Raw genomic sequence first — 14,932 nt, 5'->3', positions numbered from 1 at the left:
CGCTCGTGGAAGACGACGAAGCTCACCACGTAGCCGTCGCGCGGCCTCGGCTCCGACTCGTTCCCCGGAGCAATCCACTCCGGCTCGTCAGGGTCGGTGATCGGGCGAAGAAGACCGGCCTCCACGAGCGACTGCAGCTTCTCCTCGGTGACGTCAGACCACTCCCAGGGATCCGCCGGGAGGATGATGGGACCACCTGCCATTGCGTGGTGGAGGACGCTGCTACGGCGGTAATCTCTCTCTCTCTCTTTCGTTCGGTCTCTCTCTCGCCCTTCTCCTCCCCGCTCTATGCTCTTAACGACAGCACGGAGGCAGCGAAAGCGAACGCGGAAAAGGTAAGGAGGGGAGGGCGAGGTTGTTTGCGTATTTATGCAGGGACGAGTCGAAACCACCGGGCGACGAAATCGGGGAAGTTTTCCCAAAAAATCCGCTGCGGTTACCCAGATCCGGTCTTACCGCCCACGCGCCCACTCCCTCCTCATTAATTGCGTGTGCAGTTACGTCCTATCGGCTGACGCCACGTCGCGTCCAACCGCAGCAGCAGCAGGCACCGTTTCACCTCCCCGAAAAAGCCGCCTCAAAAGGCGCGCCTACCGTTGTTAGCTGTAGGGAGAGAAATAACCCCCACCCGATTCCTTTCAGGCGAAGGAACTGGGCACCGAGCCCACTACGGTCTAGGGGTTCGAAGGCTGGGCCCTTAGGGGTTTCGACAGCCGCCCCAGGGCAACAGAGTCAGGGGCGACTACGGGCGAGCCTATACGAGGCCGAGGCCCAAGCAAGCGAAACGCTTGGGACGCCCGGTGTCGTGTCCGAGACCGGCAGGGAGGTCTCCGAATGGGATCCCACCGTAGGGAGGCACCGAGCCACCGAGGCCCAGCGAACGGCCTCGGCACCCACTAGAGAAACCCTCCGGTACTCTTGGAGCGCGTCTCCAGACCGCTAGCCGACCCCCAGCGAACGGGGTACGGGCCTCCACTCGGACTTACCCGATAACAGCTCATCGGAAGTGCCATCGCTCGCACCCACCGAGGGTAGCGCGGCGCATTCCACCCCTCCTTCCGAGTGAAAAGGAAGCGCGAGGGTCGAGTAAAAAGTCAGGAGAATCCCCGACGGCCCTCTTGCTCCACGCAGAGGCTAAGGGACTCTTCCTGCAAACCATTGCCGAGGCCCAGCGACTAAGGCTCGCACACGAGGGGGCTCGGCAAAACAAACCCTCCTTCTGAGCGAAAAGGAAGCGCGAGGGTCGTTCAAAAAGCCGGAAGATCTCCTGACGGCCCTCTTGCTCCGTGCAGAGGCTAGGGAGCTCCTTCTGCAAAAGACGCCGAGACCCCGCGACCTAGGCTCGCACCCGAGGGGGCCTCGACCAACAGACCCTCACGCGCGAGGGGCGAACCAAAAGCCAGGGGGACCTCTGACCGCTCTCTCGCTCTGTGCGAGAGACTCGGGGGCTCCTCCTGCAACTTTGCCGAGACCCAGCGGCTCAGGCTCGCACACGAGTGGGTTCGGCAAACAGCCCCCGTTCGAGCGAAAAGGACGTGAGGGAGACGGACAAAAAAGTCGGGAAGACCCCTGACCGCCCTCTCGCTCCGTGCGGAGGCTCGGGGGCTCTTCCTGCACCCAAGATAAAGACAAGCGACCCGAGCCCGTTACGGTCTAGGGGTTCGAAGGCTGGGCCCCCAGGGGTTTCGACAGCTGCCCCAGGGCAAAAGAGTCAGGGACGACTACGGGCGAGCCTGTATGAGCGCGCCCTGTGTCGTGTCCGAGACCGGCAGGGAGGTCTCCGAATGGGATCCCACCGTAGGGAGGCACTGAGCCACCGAGGCCCAGCGAACGGCCTCGGCACCCACTAGAGAAACCCTCTGGTACTCTTGGAGCGCGTCTCCGGACCGCTAGCCGACCCCCAGCGAACGGGGTACGGGCCTCCACTCGGACTTACCCGATAACAGCTCACCGGAAATGCCGTCGCTCGCGCCCACCGAGGGTAGCATGGCATCTTCCACCCCTCCTTCCGAGCGAAAAGGAAGCACGAGGGTCGAACAAAAAGCCGGGGGAACCCCTGACGGCCCTCTCGCTCCAGGCGGAGGCTAAGGGGCTCTTCCCGCAGCATCGTCGAGGCCCTGCGATCCGAACTCGCACCCACGGGCCCGGCAAACACAATGTAAACCCCTCACTCGAAAGAGAAAAAAGCCCCTGGAGAAGTGAAATCACTCCTCCAGGGCCTCGGGGGCTACACCTGGTGGGTGCGCTCGCGCGCACCCACCAAAACCTCAAGTACAAAACACCATCCCGACAGGAACTATCAAGAGCCAATTCTCGTCAGAACCTCAGGGGGAGTGCCTCCACTCCCCCAAGGCTCGGGGGCTACTGTCGGATACCGTGAGAAGGGGTACCCTAAGCCAGAACCAAAAAACGACTGCTTAGACTTCGTGAAAATCGAAACCAGCTAAACACCGCTGGCCTCGGCCGATTCTCCGACTCGCCCGAGGCCCCCTCACCGCTGGCCTCGGCCGACCCCCTCTCATCGCAGGCCTCGGCCGGACCGTCGACTCTCCGTCTCGCGCGAGGCGGGCTCGGCAGCACTCCGCTGCCTCTTCCTTCACCCGTCCCTCTGACAAAACGTCGTGTCGCATTAACTCAGCCAACTACTGCCCCTGACATCGGCCGCATGCTCGGCACAGTACAGCGGAATGGCCGATGGGACGGGAGGCAGGACTGGGCAGGGGTTACCCGCCACTGTGCCAACCACTATGCTATGGTTGACGCCCATGCCTCACTGTGCTGCCAACTCCTACTCTGAGAACAACGCGGTGTGGGGAGCCACGTCTGGGATACTGTGGCCTTGGAATCAGTACCTAGGACCAATAATTCCCTCCAAGGCCTCGGCAGTTTGCTTCAGGGGCTCGGCAGCCTGAGGATCCATGTCCGCCGAAGCCCCACGATGGCTCGGCCTCGGCATCTGCAGAGCCACGGCTCCCTACGACGTCATCACACGATGACCAGCACGTCGCCCGCCATGTCCTGCATCGAGCTGTACGGGAGCCCCACGACGCACAAGACCAAGTATGACCGGCGCGTCACTTCTGCACGACAAAGACGGGGCCACTCCATCGACCATACCACGACAGTGGCCGGCTACAGGGCTCGGACACGCCACCCCTATTTATAAAGCGCTAGGTAGCAATATATGTACGTTCCGGGTTCTCCCTTAGAGTATAAAAGGGAGGGACCGGGGCCATTTCTGGGGAGAGCAACAAGCAGAAAGACGAACACACCGATAGAACCACACACTTCTACGCTGCTTGGGAACAACGCCTCAAGCAGCCCGCGTCACCCTCGCCGAGACCTGGGGCTAGCTCCCTCTCTCACCTAGCTTGTAACCCCTACTACGAGCACTCCGGTGCAAGGAATACAAGATCGATCTCTCAGACTGGACGTAGGGCCTCGATTGCCTGAACCAGTATAAACCTTGTGTCTCTTTGCATCACCATCCGGGATTAGGGGCACGCAGCACAAATTCACTCGTTGGTTGAGGGACCCTCGGTTCCAAAACACCGACAGGTTGTAAGGGTATATGTCATCGATAGGCTATGTTACTCAAATGGTTTATTTCCATGTTTTGTCTTTTACGTGTTCAACAATGTAGTGATAATTGTCCCATTTTTTGTTAATATAGGCTAGCCCTTAAATAAGAGGTACATTTCTACATTTGGAGAAACTTTCTTATTTGCCATTAGAAGTTAAACCGATATCGTATTTGCTATTGAATTTCTTTTCTTCCTTATTTGCTACTGACTTTCTTTCATCCCCTAACTGCCATCAATGCTTGTTCAGTTTGAGACCGTCAAGCATAACATGTCAAAAAAATCATAATACTCAAAGTGCCCCTACCTATTCAATATAATTCCTCGCTGCCAGTTCTCCCAAATCCGAAGCTCCTCTCTCTCCCTTATAAGGAAGGGAAAGCATTTTTCAGTGACAAATAGAACACGACTTTTAACTTCTGATGACAAATAAGGAATTTTCTCCTAGTTTTGCTCTTCCTCCATTAGTACTTGTTTGTGTAGGGCAAATACTACCAGTTTGACACCTTGTCTCCCCCTGGAAAGAAAAATCAGTTGAATTCGTGCAGGCCTGGCTTGGCTTGACCCTTGAGCTTAGCAGCATTCCGTTTGGGTCGGTACGTAGCAGTAGTTGGTTTGGTTGTTTATAACCGTCAGCATGGCTGATAAGTCGGTTGATATTGTTTTTGTTATAAGATAAAAACACTATATTATGATTGATAAGCATCGTTGATACGACCGAACAGGCGGAGAATGAGCTGAACCTGCCTGTCAGCCTGTGAACGAGATGACCCCGCACCAACACCTCCACAACCACCCACATGCCCACATGCATAACCTTGGCAGCTAATCGAACTACTCTGATACAGGGGGATCTGAGCTCTGCTCATACTAGCTAATCCAATGAAGCAGCAGGGCCCTGCCCGCCTTTTTTCTTTCTCTAATCTGTCTTATTTGTCACGATGAGTAGCTGGCCTCTGCTAATTGGAGGATCATAACCACCGTGCCACTAGCAGATTAATAAGCGCAAAGAAAAACAACACGCGTACTGTTGATTGTATTGGGATGGAGATGTTTAGTCATGTCTGTTAATACAACCCTGTAGGGGATGGAGATCCATTTCTTTTTTTGGCTTAAGAGCCTTGTATTTTTTGCTACAATGTAGGAGCAACCTCAAGAAACTCTCTATATCCTTTCTAATTACTAGGAATATAAATTTTGATAAAAAATATTCTTCAACAGCTTTTTTATTTGGTTATCAAATACAGTTATCTTCTGTTCCGGATGTCTCGTCAGCCAAAGATAGAAAATACGAGAATGACTTTTTAGAGTGCACACAAGATATAGAAAAACTGTTGTAGAGTGAAAATATATAGAAAAGCGATCTTTATGCAAATAGCTCTCCAAAATCCAAATAATGATTTAGAGAGTAAGCTTTGGAAAGAATCTTGAAGATGTTCTAAATTTGTACATATCATATATTAATTAAAAAAATAAGTAGGAGGCGTCCCCTTCTGACCCATTCAAAAATACAGTCCTGTAGGGTATGGCTGTATCATGATATGATGTGTACTCCGTACATCTGATCAACATCTCTGCTCAACTCATTCACAAGCTATCTAGATACGCAGGCCGAGATGACCTTTTGTGCGAGCCAAGGGCCACCACAAGCCAACAACGCCCACAAAAATACCCCTGCTACCCTTCCGATACATATAATATAAAATTAAATTAGTGAGAACAGTTATATGTTATGCTACCCCGCTGTCACCGCCTCACAAGCCACAATAAAAGATTGTCAGGTCAACTCTGCAGCAGAAAATATACAACGGACTACAAATCGGCTACCTTCACAGTAGCAGCCAACGTAACAACAACGACAACAAAACCTGTCAATCTCGAGCTAGGCTAGATTAGAAATCCACAAAAAACCCTAGTCACGGTTTAGGTACATCAATATCTACTTTCCAAGCACTCATATTTAAACATAGATTTCTAGGTATATCTCTAACTTTCAGATCTCTTTTTATTGTCTCCCCCATGTCAATTTTGGTCTACCTCTACCTCTCTTCACATTATTAGTTTGTCTCAGGACTCCACAATACACTGGTGCCTCTAAAAGTCTCCTTTGGACATAACCCAACCACCTCAACCGATGTTGGACAAGCTTTTCTTTGATTGATGCTACCCCTAGATGGTCACGTATATCATCGTTCCTAACTCGGTCTATTCTTATGTGACCACAAATCCATCGCAACATGCGCATTTCGGTTGTTACATGACAGCCAACATAACGGTGAAATAAAATTCACTCACACCATGCCCCCATCATATCATATGCATACATGAGCGAACCCCAAGTAAGACAGTTATACGGTGGGTATAGTAGTTGATCGCACTAGACAAGGAAACCAGCGGAGGTTCCATGAGATGACCAAAAGAAAAGCAATCACACTAAACTCATATATTTACATACCCAAAAGGAGTTTTGGAATTTACATAGCCACCAAACATACTTGCGTTTGCATAAACATCCTCAATCCTTGGACCATTGCTCCAGTTTTACCCTATGGATTGTCTTCATTTTGAGCTGATTCTCAAGCGATACATAATAGTATGGATTCAGGACGCTGATGGGATCACAGACTGGTTACATTTTCAGCTTGCACGGGCATGCCCATGGATACCGTGACTTGGGTGGTTGCCAGCAACAAGAATGTCCTTGAAACGGTTTAATGGACCAACAGCATCATTGATTTTCTGAAACACAAACAAGAGTCTGCATTCATTAGCATTTGCAGGCGCCATATATAATTGAAAAAAGAAAAAAGAAAAACAAATAACTACCACGGCACAAAACACTAGCATGCTAGTAAACAGATACACTAGCTTGCTAGTAAACAGATAAGGCAGGACTTCAGACAATCCACATATTTCGAAATTCTGGAGCTGTAGCATGCAGGATGCCCATTCATAGCGAAATTCTCATTGCTGGCAAGTGCAACTTAAAAAGCATGCTCGTCAGGATATGAATATATGATGCGACAACAAGAAACTATATCAGAAAATGCTAATGAAAAACCAGCCGGATTTCACTGTGCGCGGATGAAAACACTGTTTGCTCTCTCACAAATTCCTCCAGATTCATCCAGATTCCTCCAAATTCCTCCCAACGAACAGGGCCACAGAAGAAAACCAACAAGCTGGTTTGACGCAGCTGTACGATGGCAGAACAACAGTACCAACAGAAGCTCAACCCTCACACCACAGCAAACTATTAGAATAGTTATATAACCCATGGACATCGAATTCAACTGGACATACTCCACAGCTACTTACTCCTCGCCAGAAATTCAGCATCTACACTCATATGAACTGAGCCTATTTTGCAAACAGATATCGGAATTTAAGTTGATAATTAATTAATTATATGCTCATATCAAGTATGTTGCGAGTACTTGGTTATAAGATCAGTAACTATGATAGAAATAATCAGACAAGTATCAACATAATGCTATTGTGGCAATTTTCCTTTGTAATGTATTTTCCGAACATTTTCATGGCAGCAAATTATAGTCACTAGGGTGCTCCTATGGCATGATTGACACATGCTTCCTGCTGCTATAAAGAAAAGGTGAGTTTTTAAATTACCTCCTTGTTGCTAGAAGATGGTATTTTGACTGGCTGAAACTGCAGCTTTCCCTTTTGCCAGCGCCGCCCAAAATATGCCAGGCCCACCAAAGCAGCAGCGGTCGCGACGATAGGCCAGAAATTATGACTTTCCTTCGCGGTCTTGTACAGAGACAAAATCTGCTTCTTCCACCATGCTTCACGTGGGCCTGAACCAGCAGGTTCACTCTGCTCATCAGATGAAACAACCTTTGATGAACCGGTTATGGGGTTCAAGTTATGCAGAGTAGGCTCCTCAGTTTTCTTCTCATTCCTACTCTCTGTAGCTGACCAACTTAACTCATTTTCAGGCTTAATTGAGCTGTAAATAGACGACGAGAACCCAACCGGTTCTTCCCCGACCAAACTCATGCCTTTCAATGCTTTGCCATCATCAAATGCCATATCACCCAAGGAAACATCCTTCCCTTTGTCGAAGGATGGAATGCTGGGGACGTCATCCTCCAGCTTATGCTTGCAGGTTTCTTGGTATTTCTCACCATCGCCCTCGTTGGAAACTGAATCTGGGTTGCAAAGCTCCTTGGGAGGTTCTTTGCTTTCAGCGCCTACAAGGAGGCTCTCGACTTCACTCTGAGACACCGAGAAGTGGCCAGACATGAGTAGCCCAGCGGCTAAATCATCCCCTTTTGCGCCATATTTCTTAGCTTCGGCTTCCTCGGAAGGTTCAGGTCTCTTCGGAGCAGGCGCGGCCGCGTATGCTGATGCAGTCAGTTGCACGACTTCCCAATCATTCCCGCGTGGAGAGGTCTGCTCAGTACCGCTCTGGCCAGGCTCCATCTTCCCTGCGATTATTAAAGCGGTGAAGCAAACTACAGAAGGTTAGAATGAATGCATAAAATTAATTTAGGTCAGAGAATGGAACATGCACAGCCTCAGCAGTACAGTGCAGTACAGACATCAGTGAAATCATTGTGTGATGGGGGGCTGCTCAATATCTTGGCTGTGATATGGTACGCAGGGTTTTACTTGAGAATTAGAACTCCAATTTAGGCAGGTGATTTGTCACGACTCACAAGTGGTTAAACAACCCCAGGAAACTGCAGAGTTAATTATTAATTAATTAAAGAGTGATAACAATAGAAAGGAAACCACAGGACAGATGGAATCCAGTCACTTGTCCGACATATAAAATAATGGCGGTGCCTGTGCAGTTGGATCAGGCATCCTCGTGTTTCATGTACCAATCAAGGCAAGGGAAAAGAAACGCTCTAGACTAGTCACTAGAACCGGCAGTACTGTACTACCGAGTGCTGAATCGTGGTACGAGCAAAGGGCGAATGATATGGCACACCACTTAAGATTGTCTGTTTGTCCATCAAGCACAGATGTGGCTGTAGTAGCCTAGTAGGGTTAGGATAAGTACTTTTTTTTTTTGGACAGATAAAGTGGAGAGATGAATTCAGTGGTACAGACTCACTCACTTGCAGCCGGCGAATAAGCCCGATACTACTACTAGTAGTAAAAATTAAGAGATGATGGAGATCAAACTGGCACTCCTGCTGGACTGGTGTGAATGAATGAAGCAAGTAAAATCGCACCACCACGTCCCTGGAACTGTATGTATGTAAACAAAAAAAGCGGGAGGAAACAAAGAGGATATAAATAAATAGATAAATCACAACAAGTCGGGCGCGACATCCAATTGCTTCAATCGATCTAATAAGGCCGGGTCATCTGATTATCATGGCAAACCCCGAACCCCGACGACGAGGGGAGGGGATCCCCACCCGATCTCACAGTTGATTAGGGAAGAGAAGGGAAGGAACGGGACGGGGCGGGAGGCGGGGGATCGGAGAGGAGGCGCGCGTACCAGCGAGGAGGGAGGGGACGGGGGCGGTTGCTTGCTCTCAGGTGGAGTCGCGGAGGTCGGGGGGAGAGGGAGAGGGAGAGGGAGCCACGGAGGTGGGGAAAGCAAACCAAATCCAAGCGGGCGTTGCGTGCGGAGACGTTTTCTTTCCTTTCCCAGTTCCCCTACCCCACACCCGGACGGAACCTTACCTTGGGTTGGGCCCATTAGTTTTCCGGATTGAGGCCGAACAATACCAACAGCCGCTGGCGGGCAGTTCTTGCTTTTGCTCTACCTTTGCAAAACCGTTTTTCCAGATAGGTGTTGATAATTTTTTTTTTCTATATAAAAGCCGTTTTTTAGCTTTCCATCACAGGCACAATTTCCTAACTGAAGCTGGGTGGGTGAAGCTGAAAATATTAGCTTCTCTCGGCTCTCTCTGCTACCAAACTTTTTTTTGGAAAAAAAATAGTTTTCTTCGTTAGTAAAGCTGCTTTATGAACTGAATAGAAAAACTGCTTCACTAATAGTTTTCGAATGTAAGTACAGTCGTATGAAATGCATCTTACATCTGGCGATTCGCAGATTGGAGTTTAATACAGGTAGTGCCTTCTTGATTAAAAAGAGCGATTACAGCATGAGCAATGTATAGAACCGGCCCGCTCCTATGCTATGATGTGACCTGGCGGGATGAGCTGATTAAAAAGTATAGGAACGTACCTGGTTCTATAAGTGGAGCCCACACCATTAAAAAAAATACATAATTCTCTCAACCACCCCTTCCCCGTCTCCAACCTCCGCAGCGCATGGACATCTCCGCTCGCATGGCTCTTCAGCGCCTTCTCACAGCTCGCCTCCTCCTTCCTCCAGCGACTGGGTGCCCCCCTCCGCTTCCTCCTCTCGTCGAGACTGCAGCTCGCCGCCGCCCCTTCTCCTACAGGTGCCGCCGGTGCGTGCAGAAGGGGAGGGAGAACTCCTCGAGCCCCAAAAAGCTCCTCCAACTTCCTCTCGGCGGCGGGAGCAGCAACGACAAGAGACGGTGACAGAGAGTGCATGATTTTTTATTTCTCGGGGCCAGGTTCGAGCAGCTCCTTCGTCGAGTCAACCTCAGTGTGAGCAGGTCCGATCAGGTCCGATCCTTGCATTAAATGTATCGGAACGTCATCGAACCGCACACTGCAGACGCTCTTAGCAACTCTTAATCCTTGAGCAGGCTGAGAATGGCGAATAATTTATGCCCAGACCGTGACATCAAGAAACCAAGGGCAACAAATCCAAGCTGATCGCTCAAACGTTTATCATCAACAAAAAAAACTGCTGTTAAACCAGCAACACAGCATCAGGTCCTCACAGCTGCTACAGTTGCAGCCATCACTGCAGCAGGTCCATCCACACAGTAGATGATATATAAAACCCTATTACTTCAAAGTTTCTTTCACCGCGATACAACATAGCATCTTTGGTAGGCAAGACAAGCACCGATTCCGCTCTAAGAGGTAGCCTTCTGCTTCTTGGGCATCCTGTAGCCACCCACAACACAGGCATGGTCACGCTCGTAGGGCTCCAAGGTCACCTGCTCGGCAGGCTTGAACTGATCCGCCTTGAGCTTCTCCACTTCAGCAGCAAACACGGCCTCAGCGGGCAGGGTGGAGTCAATACAATTCGCCTGAGCAAAATATTTTGTTCTTGTTTAGATCAATGCAGACCATGATTATCTATCTAAAACAGATGATACAGAATTAACATGAGAAAAAACCAACTCCTGGTTGTGTAGCTGCAAAGTACCTTAATTGAAATGACAAAGTGGCCACCATTCTTCAAAAAGTATGAAGCATTAAGGGCTAAGATCCTAGCCTGCAGGATAACACAATCACGCAATGTTTAAAAGCTGTAAACCACGTGTTACAATTTCCCTTTCCCCAACGGAAAGGGTTGCCTCACATTGCAAAATTTCTAGTGTATGTGTATGAATACGAAGCTAAGAGAAATCGTATGTATACAAGTATATAACCATGGATCCTCAGATTCGTTCAAACTGCATATTGAACAGCACCAGACAATGCACAGTTGCATGACCAAATCAACGTAGTGCTGCCAATGTTACTGTAAGTAGTATTATAAACCCATCAAGCAACAAACTGTTCTAAACTACAATGGTCCAAACGGGGCAAAGGCAGGTGATTCCTACATATCAGATACGCAGTTGGAATCGTATAAATTGAGAAAATCAACAAAGTTGGCACCAGATGACAACAAACAGAAAAAGAAACTTATGATCAATAACAAATGTGTGAAAAACAAAAACAATTCAAAGATTCTAACATAGAAGGGCATTACCGGCTCCCAATAATGAATCCAAGTTGACAAACATAGCAAATAAGATTATCAAGAAACATGTATCAATAATCAATAAAAAGTAATATGTGCTATAGCATGAATTCTGAACCATAAAAAAAGGCTGGATCGTCAAATGTGACATAATCAAGAAAGCAAACAGGAGAAACGGAAATGCAAAAAGAAAATGGAAATAGCAAAAAAAAAGTAATAAAGATAAAAGTTTGGCATTGAGCACAACAGGCATCAGAAACTCGAATCTGCATCATCCAATTGATGTCCTGAAGGGGAATCCGAGTATGCTCATCATTTGCTAAGCCCAATATTGCCAAATCAGAATCAAGAGAACATAAAGGAAGGGAAGTAAACAACACTCAATTCAACAATGTGACAGTCCAGTGATTCAGACACCTGGCCACAAGGAAATGATAGGAATACCTGGTCTGGCTGTGCAACATCGGAGAAGATAACATCAACCATGCCAACCAGCATCCGGTACCTTGCCGGGTGCCTGGCATCCTCGATAATGGGGATCACATTGGTCCTCTTCTTTGCCATGTTGACAAGGTCTCTTCCACTCCTGTGAGAGAACTCAACAGCATAGACCAGTCCATCCTGCAACAGCATCCAAATTCTTAAGACAACAGACTAAACAAAGCCAAGAATCAGTAAGAGACTTTTGTGATAGAGATAGAGAGCTCACCGGTCCTACAATATCAGACACATGCGAAACAGTTGTGCCAGAAGCAGCACCAAGATACAGCACCCGAGTACCAGGAGCCTAAACGCATTAACAAATTGTCAGCTATAACATCACCACAGATTCTACTTACAAGAATGCAAATAGAACTTTTGCACATTCAAGATAAGCAAATCAACTTACAATCCAGATGTTGTCAATGCCACCAAGCACAGCAGCAGCCAACTTGGAACGGAAGGGGTTCCAAAGCCTGTATTCAACCTTTGTTCCATCGTCAACCTACAATGCCCAAACAATCAAACAGTAGAAATAAATCAGTCCTACAACCGAATCCCAATGGATGAGTTTAAGAAACTACGGCATTACAATTATTCAGACCAGTTCTTTATCCTAGAAATGGAAAGGGAAACTAAACAATCTACATATCATTTGGGCATGAGGGCATCAGAAACTCGAATTTACATCATCCATTTAGATGTCCTGAAGGGGAATCCGAGTAAGATCATCATTTACAGTACAGAGCTCCAGACCCAGAATGTTGTCGCAAGATAACAAGAGCATACATGGAGTGTCCAGTACTTAGTTATATCCAAATTATTGTGGTACAGAATCTCAACACAATAAATTTTAAATTTCGGCTTCTACATAAGTCCACATAACGTACTTGGATGAATAAATAACACGAAAACAGAAGAGTTGACCTTGACAACATACAGAATTATTGAAAACGCAGCAGTCGACTATGTAAAACAGGTCAGCTCATTCATAGTACACAAGCAATATCTAGCTCATTCGTAGAACACACAAGCAATATCTATCCAATAATAAAAGGAAAAAATAGGAAGGGGAAAGCGAACCTGAACAGAGACACGCTTCTCTGCGTAGACAGACTCTCCCGGGACCATGTTCTTGGTGCAGAGCGCATCCTCCTTGGACTTGGAGATGAAGACACCGGCGTGCTTGTGTGGCACCACGACGGCCTTACTCCCACCTTTCATGCCACCACCGCGGCCGCCCCTGCCACCGCCACCGCCTCTACCACCGCCAAACCCCCGGCCACCGCCGCCCCCACGGCCGCCGCCATCGAACCTGCCTCCCCTCCCGCCGCGCCCGCCTATAGGATTTAACGAAGGAATAAGTCTTAGTTCGGCTGCGGCAATGCATGGAAAACCAAGGATGGGGGTTATGGTTAGTTACCTCTAGCCGGTGGCCTCATGGTGCTGAGCCGACGAAGAGCTTGTAGCCGCCGCCGACGCCGCCGGGGAGCGAGGGTTTAGGGTTTTGGTGGGGATTAGGGTAGGCTGGGGAGATGAGCAGGGAGGATTTTATAGAGGAGAAGTAGGGTTTGTGTCTGATCAGGACCGTTGGAACGGTAGATTCTGAATGGACGGTCAGATGGCGCAGCGTGGGAATAAAAATTTGTTCATAAACATTGTGATAAGAAATAAAATACACAAGTCAGGATGGCCGAGTGGTCTAAGGCGTCAGACTCAAGTTCTGATCCTCTAACGAGGGCGTGGGTTCAAATCCCACTTCTGACATTTCTTTCTTTCTCCTTTTTTCTCCCCTTTCCTACCTCTCTTACATGATTTTTTTCCATTTTTCTTTCTTTCTCTTTTTTTTCTCCCCTTTCCTACCTCTCTTACATGATTTTCCCCCATTAAATATTTCTACTTCTCTTTTTTCCCCTTTTTCTACTTCTCTTACTTAATACTCTTTTTCCTCCCCTTTCCTACCTCTCTTACATGATTTTTTTCTCCATTAGATGTTTCTACTTCCCTTATTTTAATTTTTTCTCCCCTTTTACTTCACATAATTATCTTTTTTCGCCCCTTTCCTATCTCTCTTAGGCCTTGTTTGAATGCGCTTGCCGAGAGACCCATGCAGACATAATTTTTCTCTCTCTCCCTTTAAGCGCCTCTGGCGTGTATTCCAATGTTGACCTTTGCCAATTCCTTGTTCATGCATGACGACGACGCTTGTGTTCTCACTACGGAGCTTGTCGAAGTCTTATATTCATATTATAGTGAAAAAGGTCTTATATTGCCATTTATCTGACAAATCGTCGTGGAAAAAAAATCTAACAAATAAAATCAAGAACAATCACACGGACTCACTCATAACGATTTTAGTTAGTCCCGCCGTCCATAACTTTGTGTTTGTGTAGCTTGCTGGTCGCTATTCCGCTTTTATTTCTCATTGGCAAACCCTTTTTTTTATGCCATGTGTCACCGGTTTCTGTATCAATGTCAGGAAAGCACCGCTGCATAGATCATTTCTTTCTGTTCGTCATGCAAAAGATAGCATTAGACTGTCTCCAGCATCACGCGACCTATACCCAAAATGCCTCTTCCACGTGAAAGAAACGGCCTCCAACAGAGTACCAAAACACCCCACCCGTTTTGCATACGATGCTCGCTGAAACGCAAAACTGCGTCGTCGAGAGAGACCCGGCGCGCGGAGACGCAAAACTGTGGCGAATGAGCAGCCGGCCGGGGAGGGGATGGAGGAGCCGCCGCCGCTGGGAAGAAGCGCCGCCAGGCGGCCAGGAATAGCGCCGCTGCTGCTGGGAAGACGCGGCGGAGGAGATCCGCCCGCGCTAGGAGCCATGGGGGAGGAGCCCACGCTGGGAGTCGCAGCGGCGAGATCCACCGCGTCCTCACCGGAGAAGGCTGTCGCGTCCTCGCCGGAGAAGGCCGCCGCGTCCTCACGGGAGCCGGCTTCAGGGATGGCGCCGCCGCGGAGATCTAGGGCTTCGGGGATGGTGCCGCCGCAGAGGCCCGTGCTCGCTGGAGAGGCCCGCCGCGCTGGGGATCTCTGCCAGCGTCGGGGAGCCACGGCGGAGGGGGGGCCGGAGGTGAC

The 14,932-nt window shown here is 48.7% G+C and overlaps 2 protein-coding genes and 3 non-coding genes across 8 annotated transcripts; 1 reads left to right on the top strand and 4 right to left on the bottom strand.

The window, feature by feature from the left end:
• Positions 1 to 5,991: 5,991 nt before the first annotated feature.
• On the bottom strand, positions 5,992 to 9,195 carry LOC136478389 (ATG8-interacting protein 1-like). 4 transcript variants are annotated; one of them, XM_066476834.1, is made up of 4 exons: positions 9,061 to 9,176; positions 8,668 to 8,804; positions 7,212 to 8,032; positions 5,992 to 6,320 (listed from the first exon to the last, which is right to left on the bottom strand). In XM_066476834.1, exons 3-4 carry the CDS (start codon positions 8,025 to 8,027, stop codon positions 6,219 to 6,221), a joined length of 918 nt encoding a protein of 305 aa, XP_066332931.1. In that variant the 5' UTR covers positions 8,028 to 8,032; positions 8,668 to 8,804; positions 9,061 to 9,176; the 3' UTR covers positions 5,992 to 6,218. The 4 variants fall into 4 exon arrangements, with proteins under 4 accessions (XP_066332931.1, XP_066332930.1, XP_066332928.1 ...); XM_066476833.1 differs by having other exon boundaries at positions 7,212 to 8,059; positions 8,672 to 8,804; XM_066476831.1 differs by having other exon boundaries at positions 8,672 to 8,804.
• Positions 9,196 to 10,316: 1,121 nt separating this feature from the next.
• On the bottom strand, positions 10,317 to 13,360 carry LOC136478390 (rRNA 2'-O-methyltransferase fibrillarin 1-like). Its single transcript, XM_066476835.1, has 7 exons — positions 13,268 to 13,360; positions 12,928 to 13,184; positions 12,254 to 12,349; positions 12,074 to 12,151; positions 11,809 to 11,985; positions 10,822 to 10,890; positions 10,317 to 10,702 (listed from the first exon to the last, which is right to left on the bottom strand). Exons 1-7 carry the CDS (start codon positions 13,284 to 13,286, stop codon positions 10,526 to 10,528), a joined length of 873 nt encoding a protein of 290 aa, XP_066332932.1. The 5' UTR covers positions 13,287 to 13,360; the 3' UTR covers positions 10,317 to 10,525.
• LOC136478873 (small nucleolar RNA snoR60) lies at positions 11,613 to 11,686 on the bottom strand. The gene has a single exon (XR_010764540.1). It is a non-coding gene; the product is annotated as a small nucleolar RNA snoR60 (small nucleolar RNA).
• LOC136478876 (small nucleolar RNA snoR60) lies at positions 12,511 to 12,585 on the bottom strand. The gene has a single exon (XR_010764542.1). It is a non-coding gene; the product is annotated as a small nucleolar RNA snoR60 (small nucleolar RNA).
• Positions 13,361 to 13,527: 167 nt separating the features above from the next.
• TRNAL-CAA (transfer RNA leucine (anticodon CAA)) lies at positions 13,528 to 13,611 on the top strand. Its single transcript has one exon. It is a non-coding gene; the product is annotated as a tRNA-Leu (tRNA).
• The last annotated feature ends 1,321 nt before the right edge of the window (positions 13,612 to 14,932 follow it).

Source organism: Miscanthus floridulus, chromosome 8 (genome assembly GCF_019320115.1).
Source record: "Miscanthus floridulus cultivar M001 chromosome 8, ASM1932011v1, whole genome shotgun sequence".
NCBI lineage: Eukaryota > Viridiplantae > Streptophyta > Magnoliopsida > Poales > Poaceae > Miscanthus > Miscanthus floridulus.
This window is presented reverse-complemented; position numbering and strand designations above follow the sequence as displayed.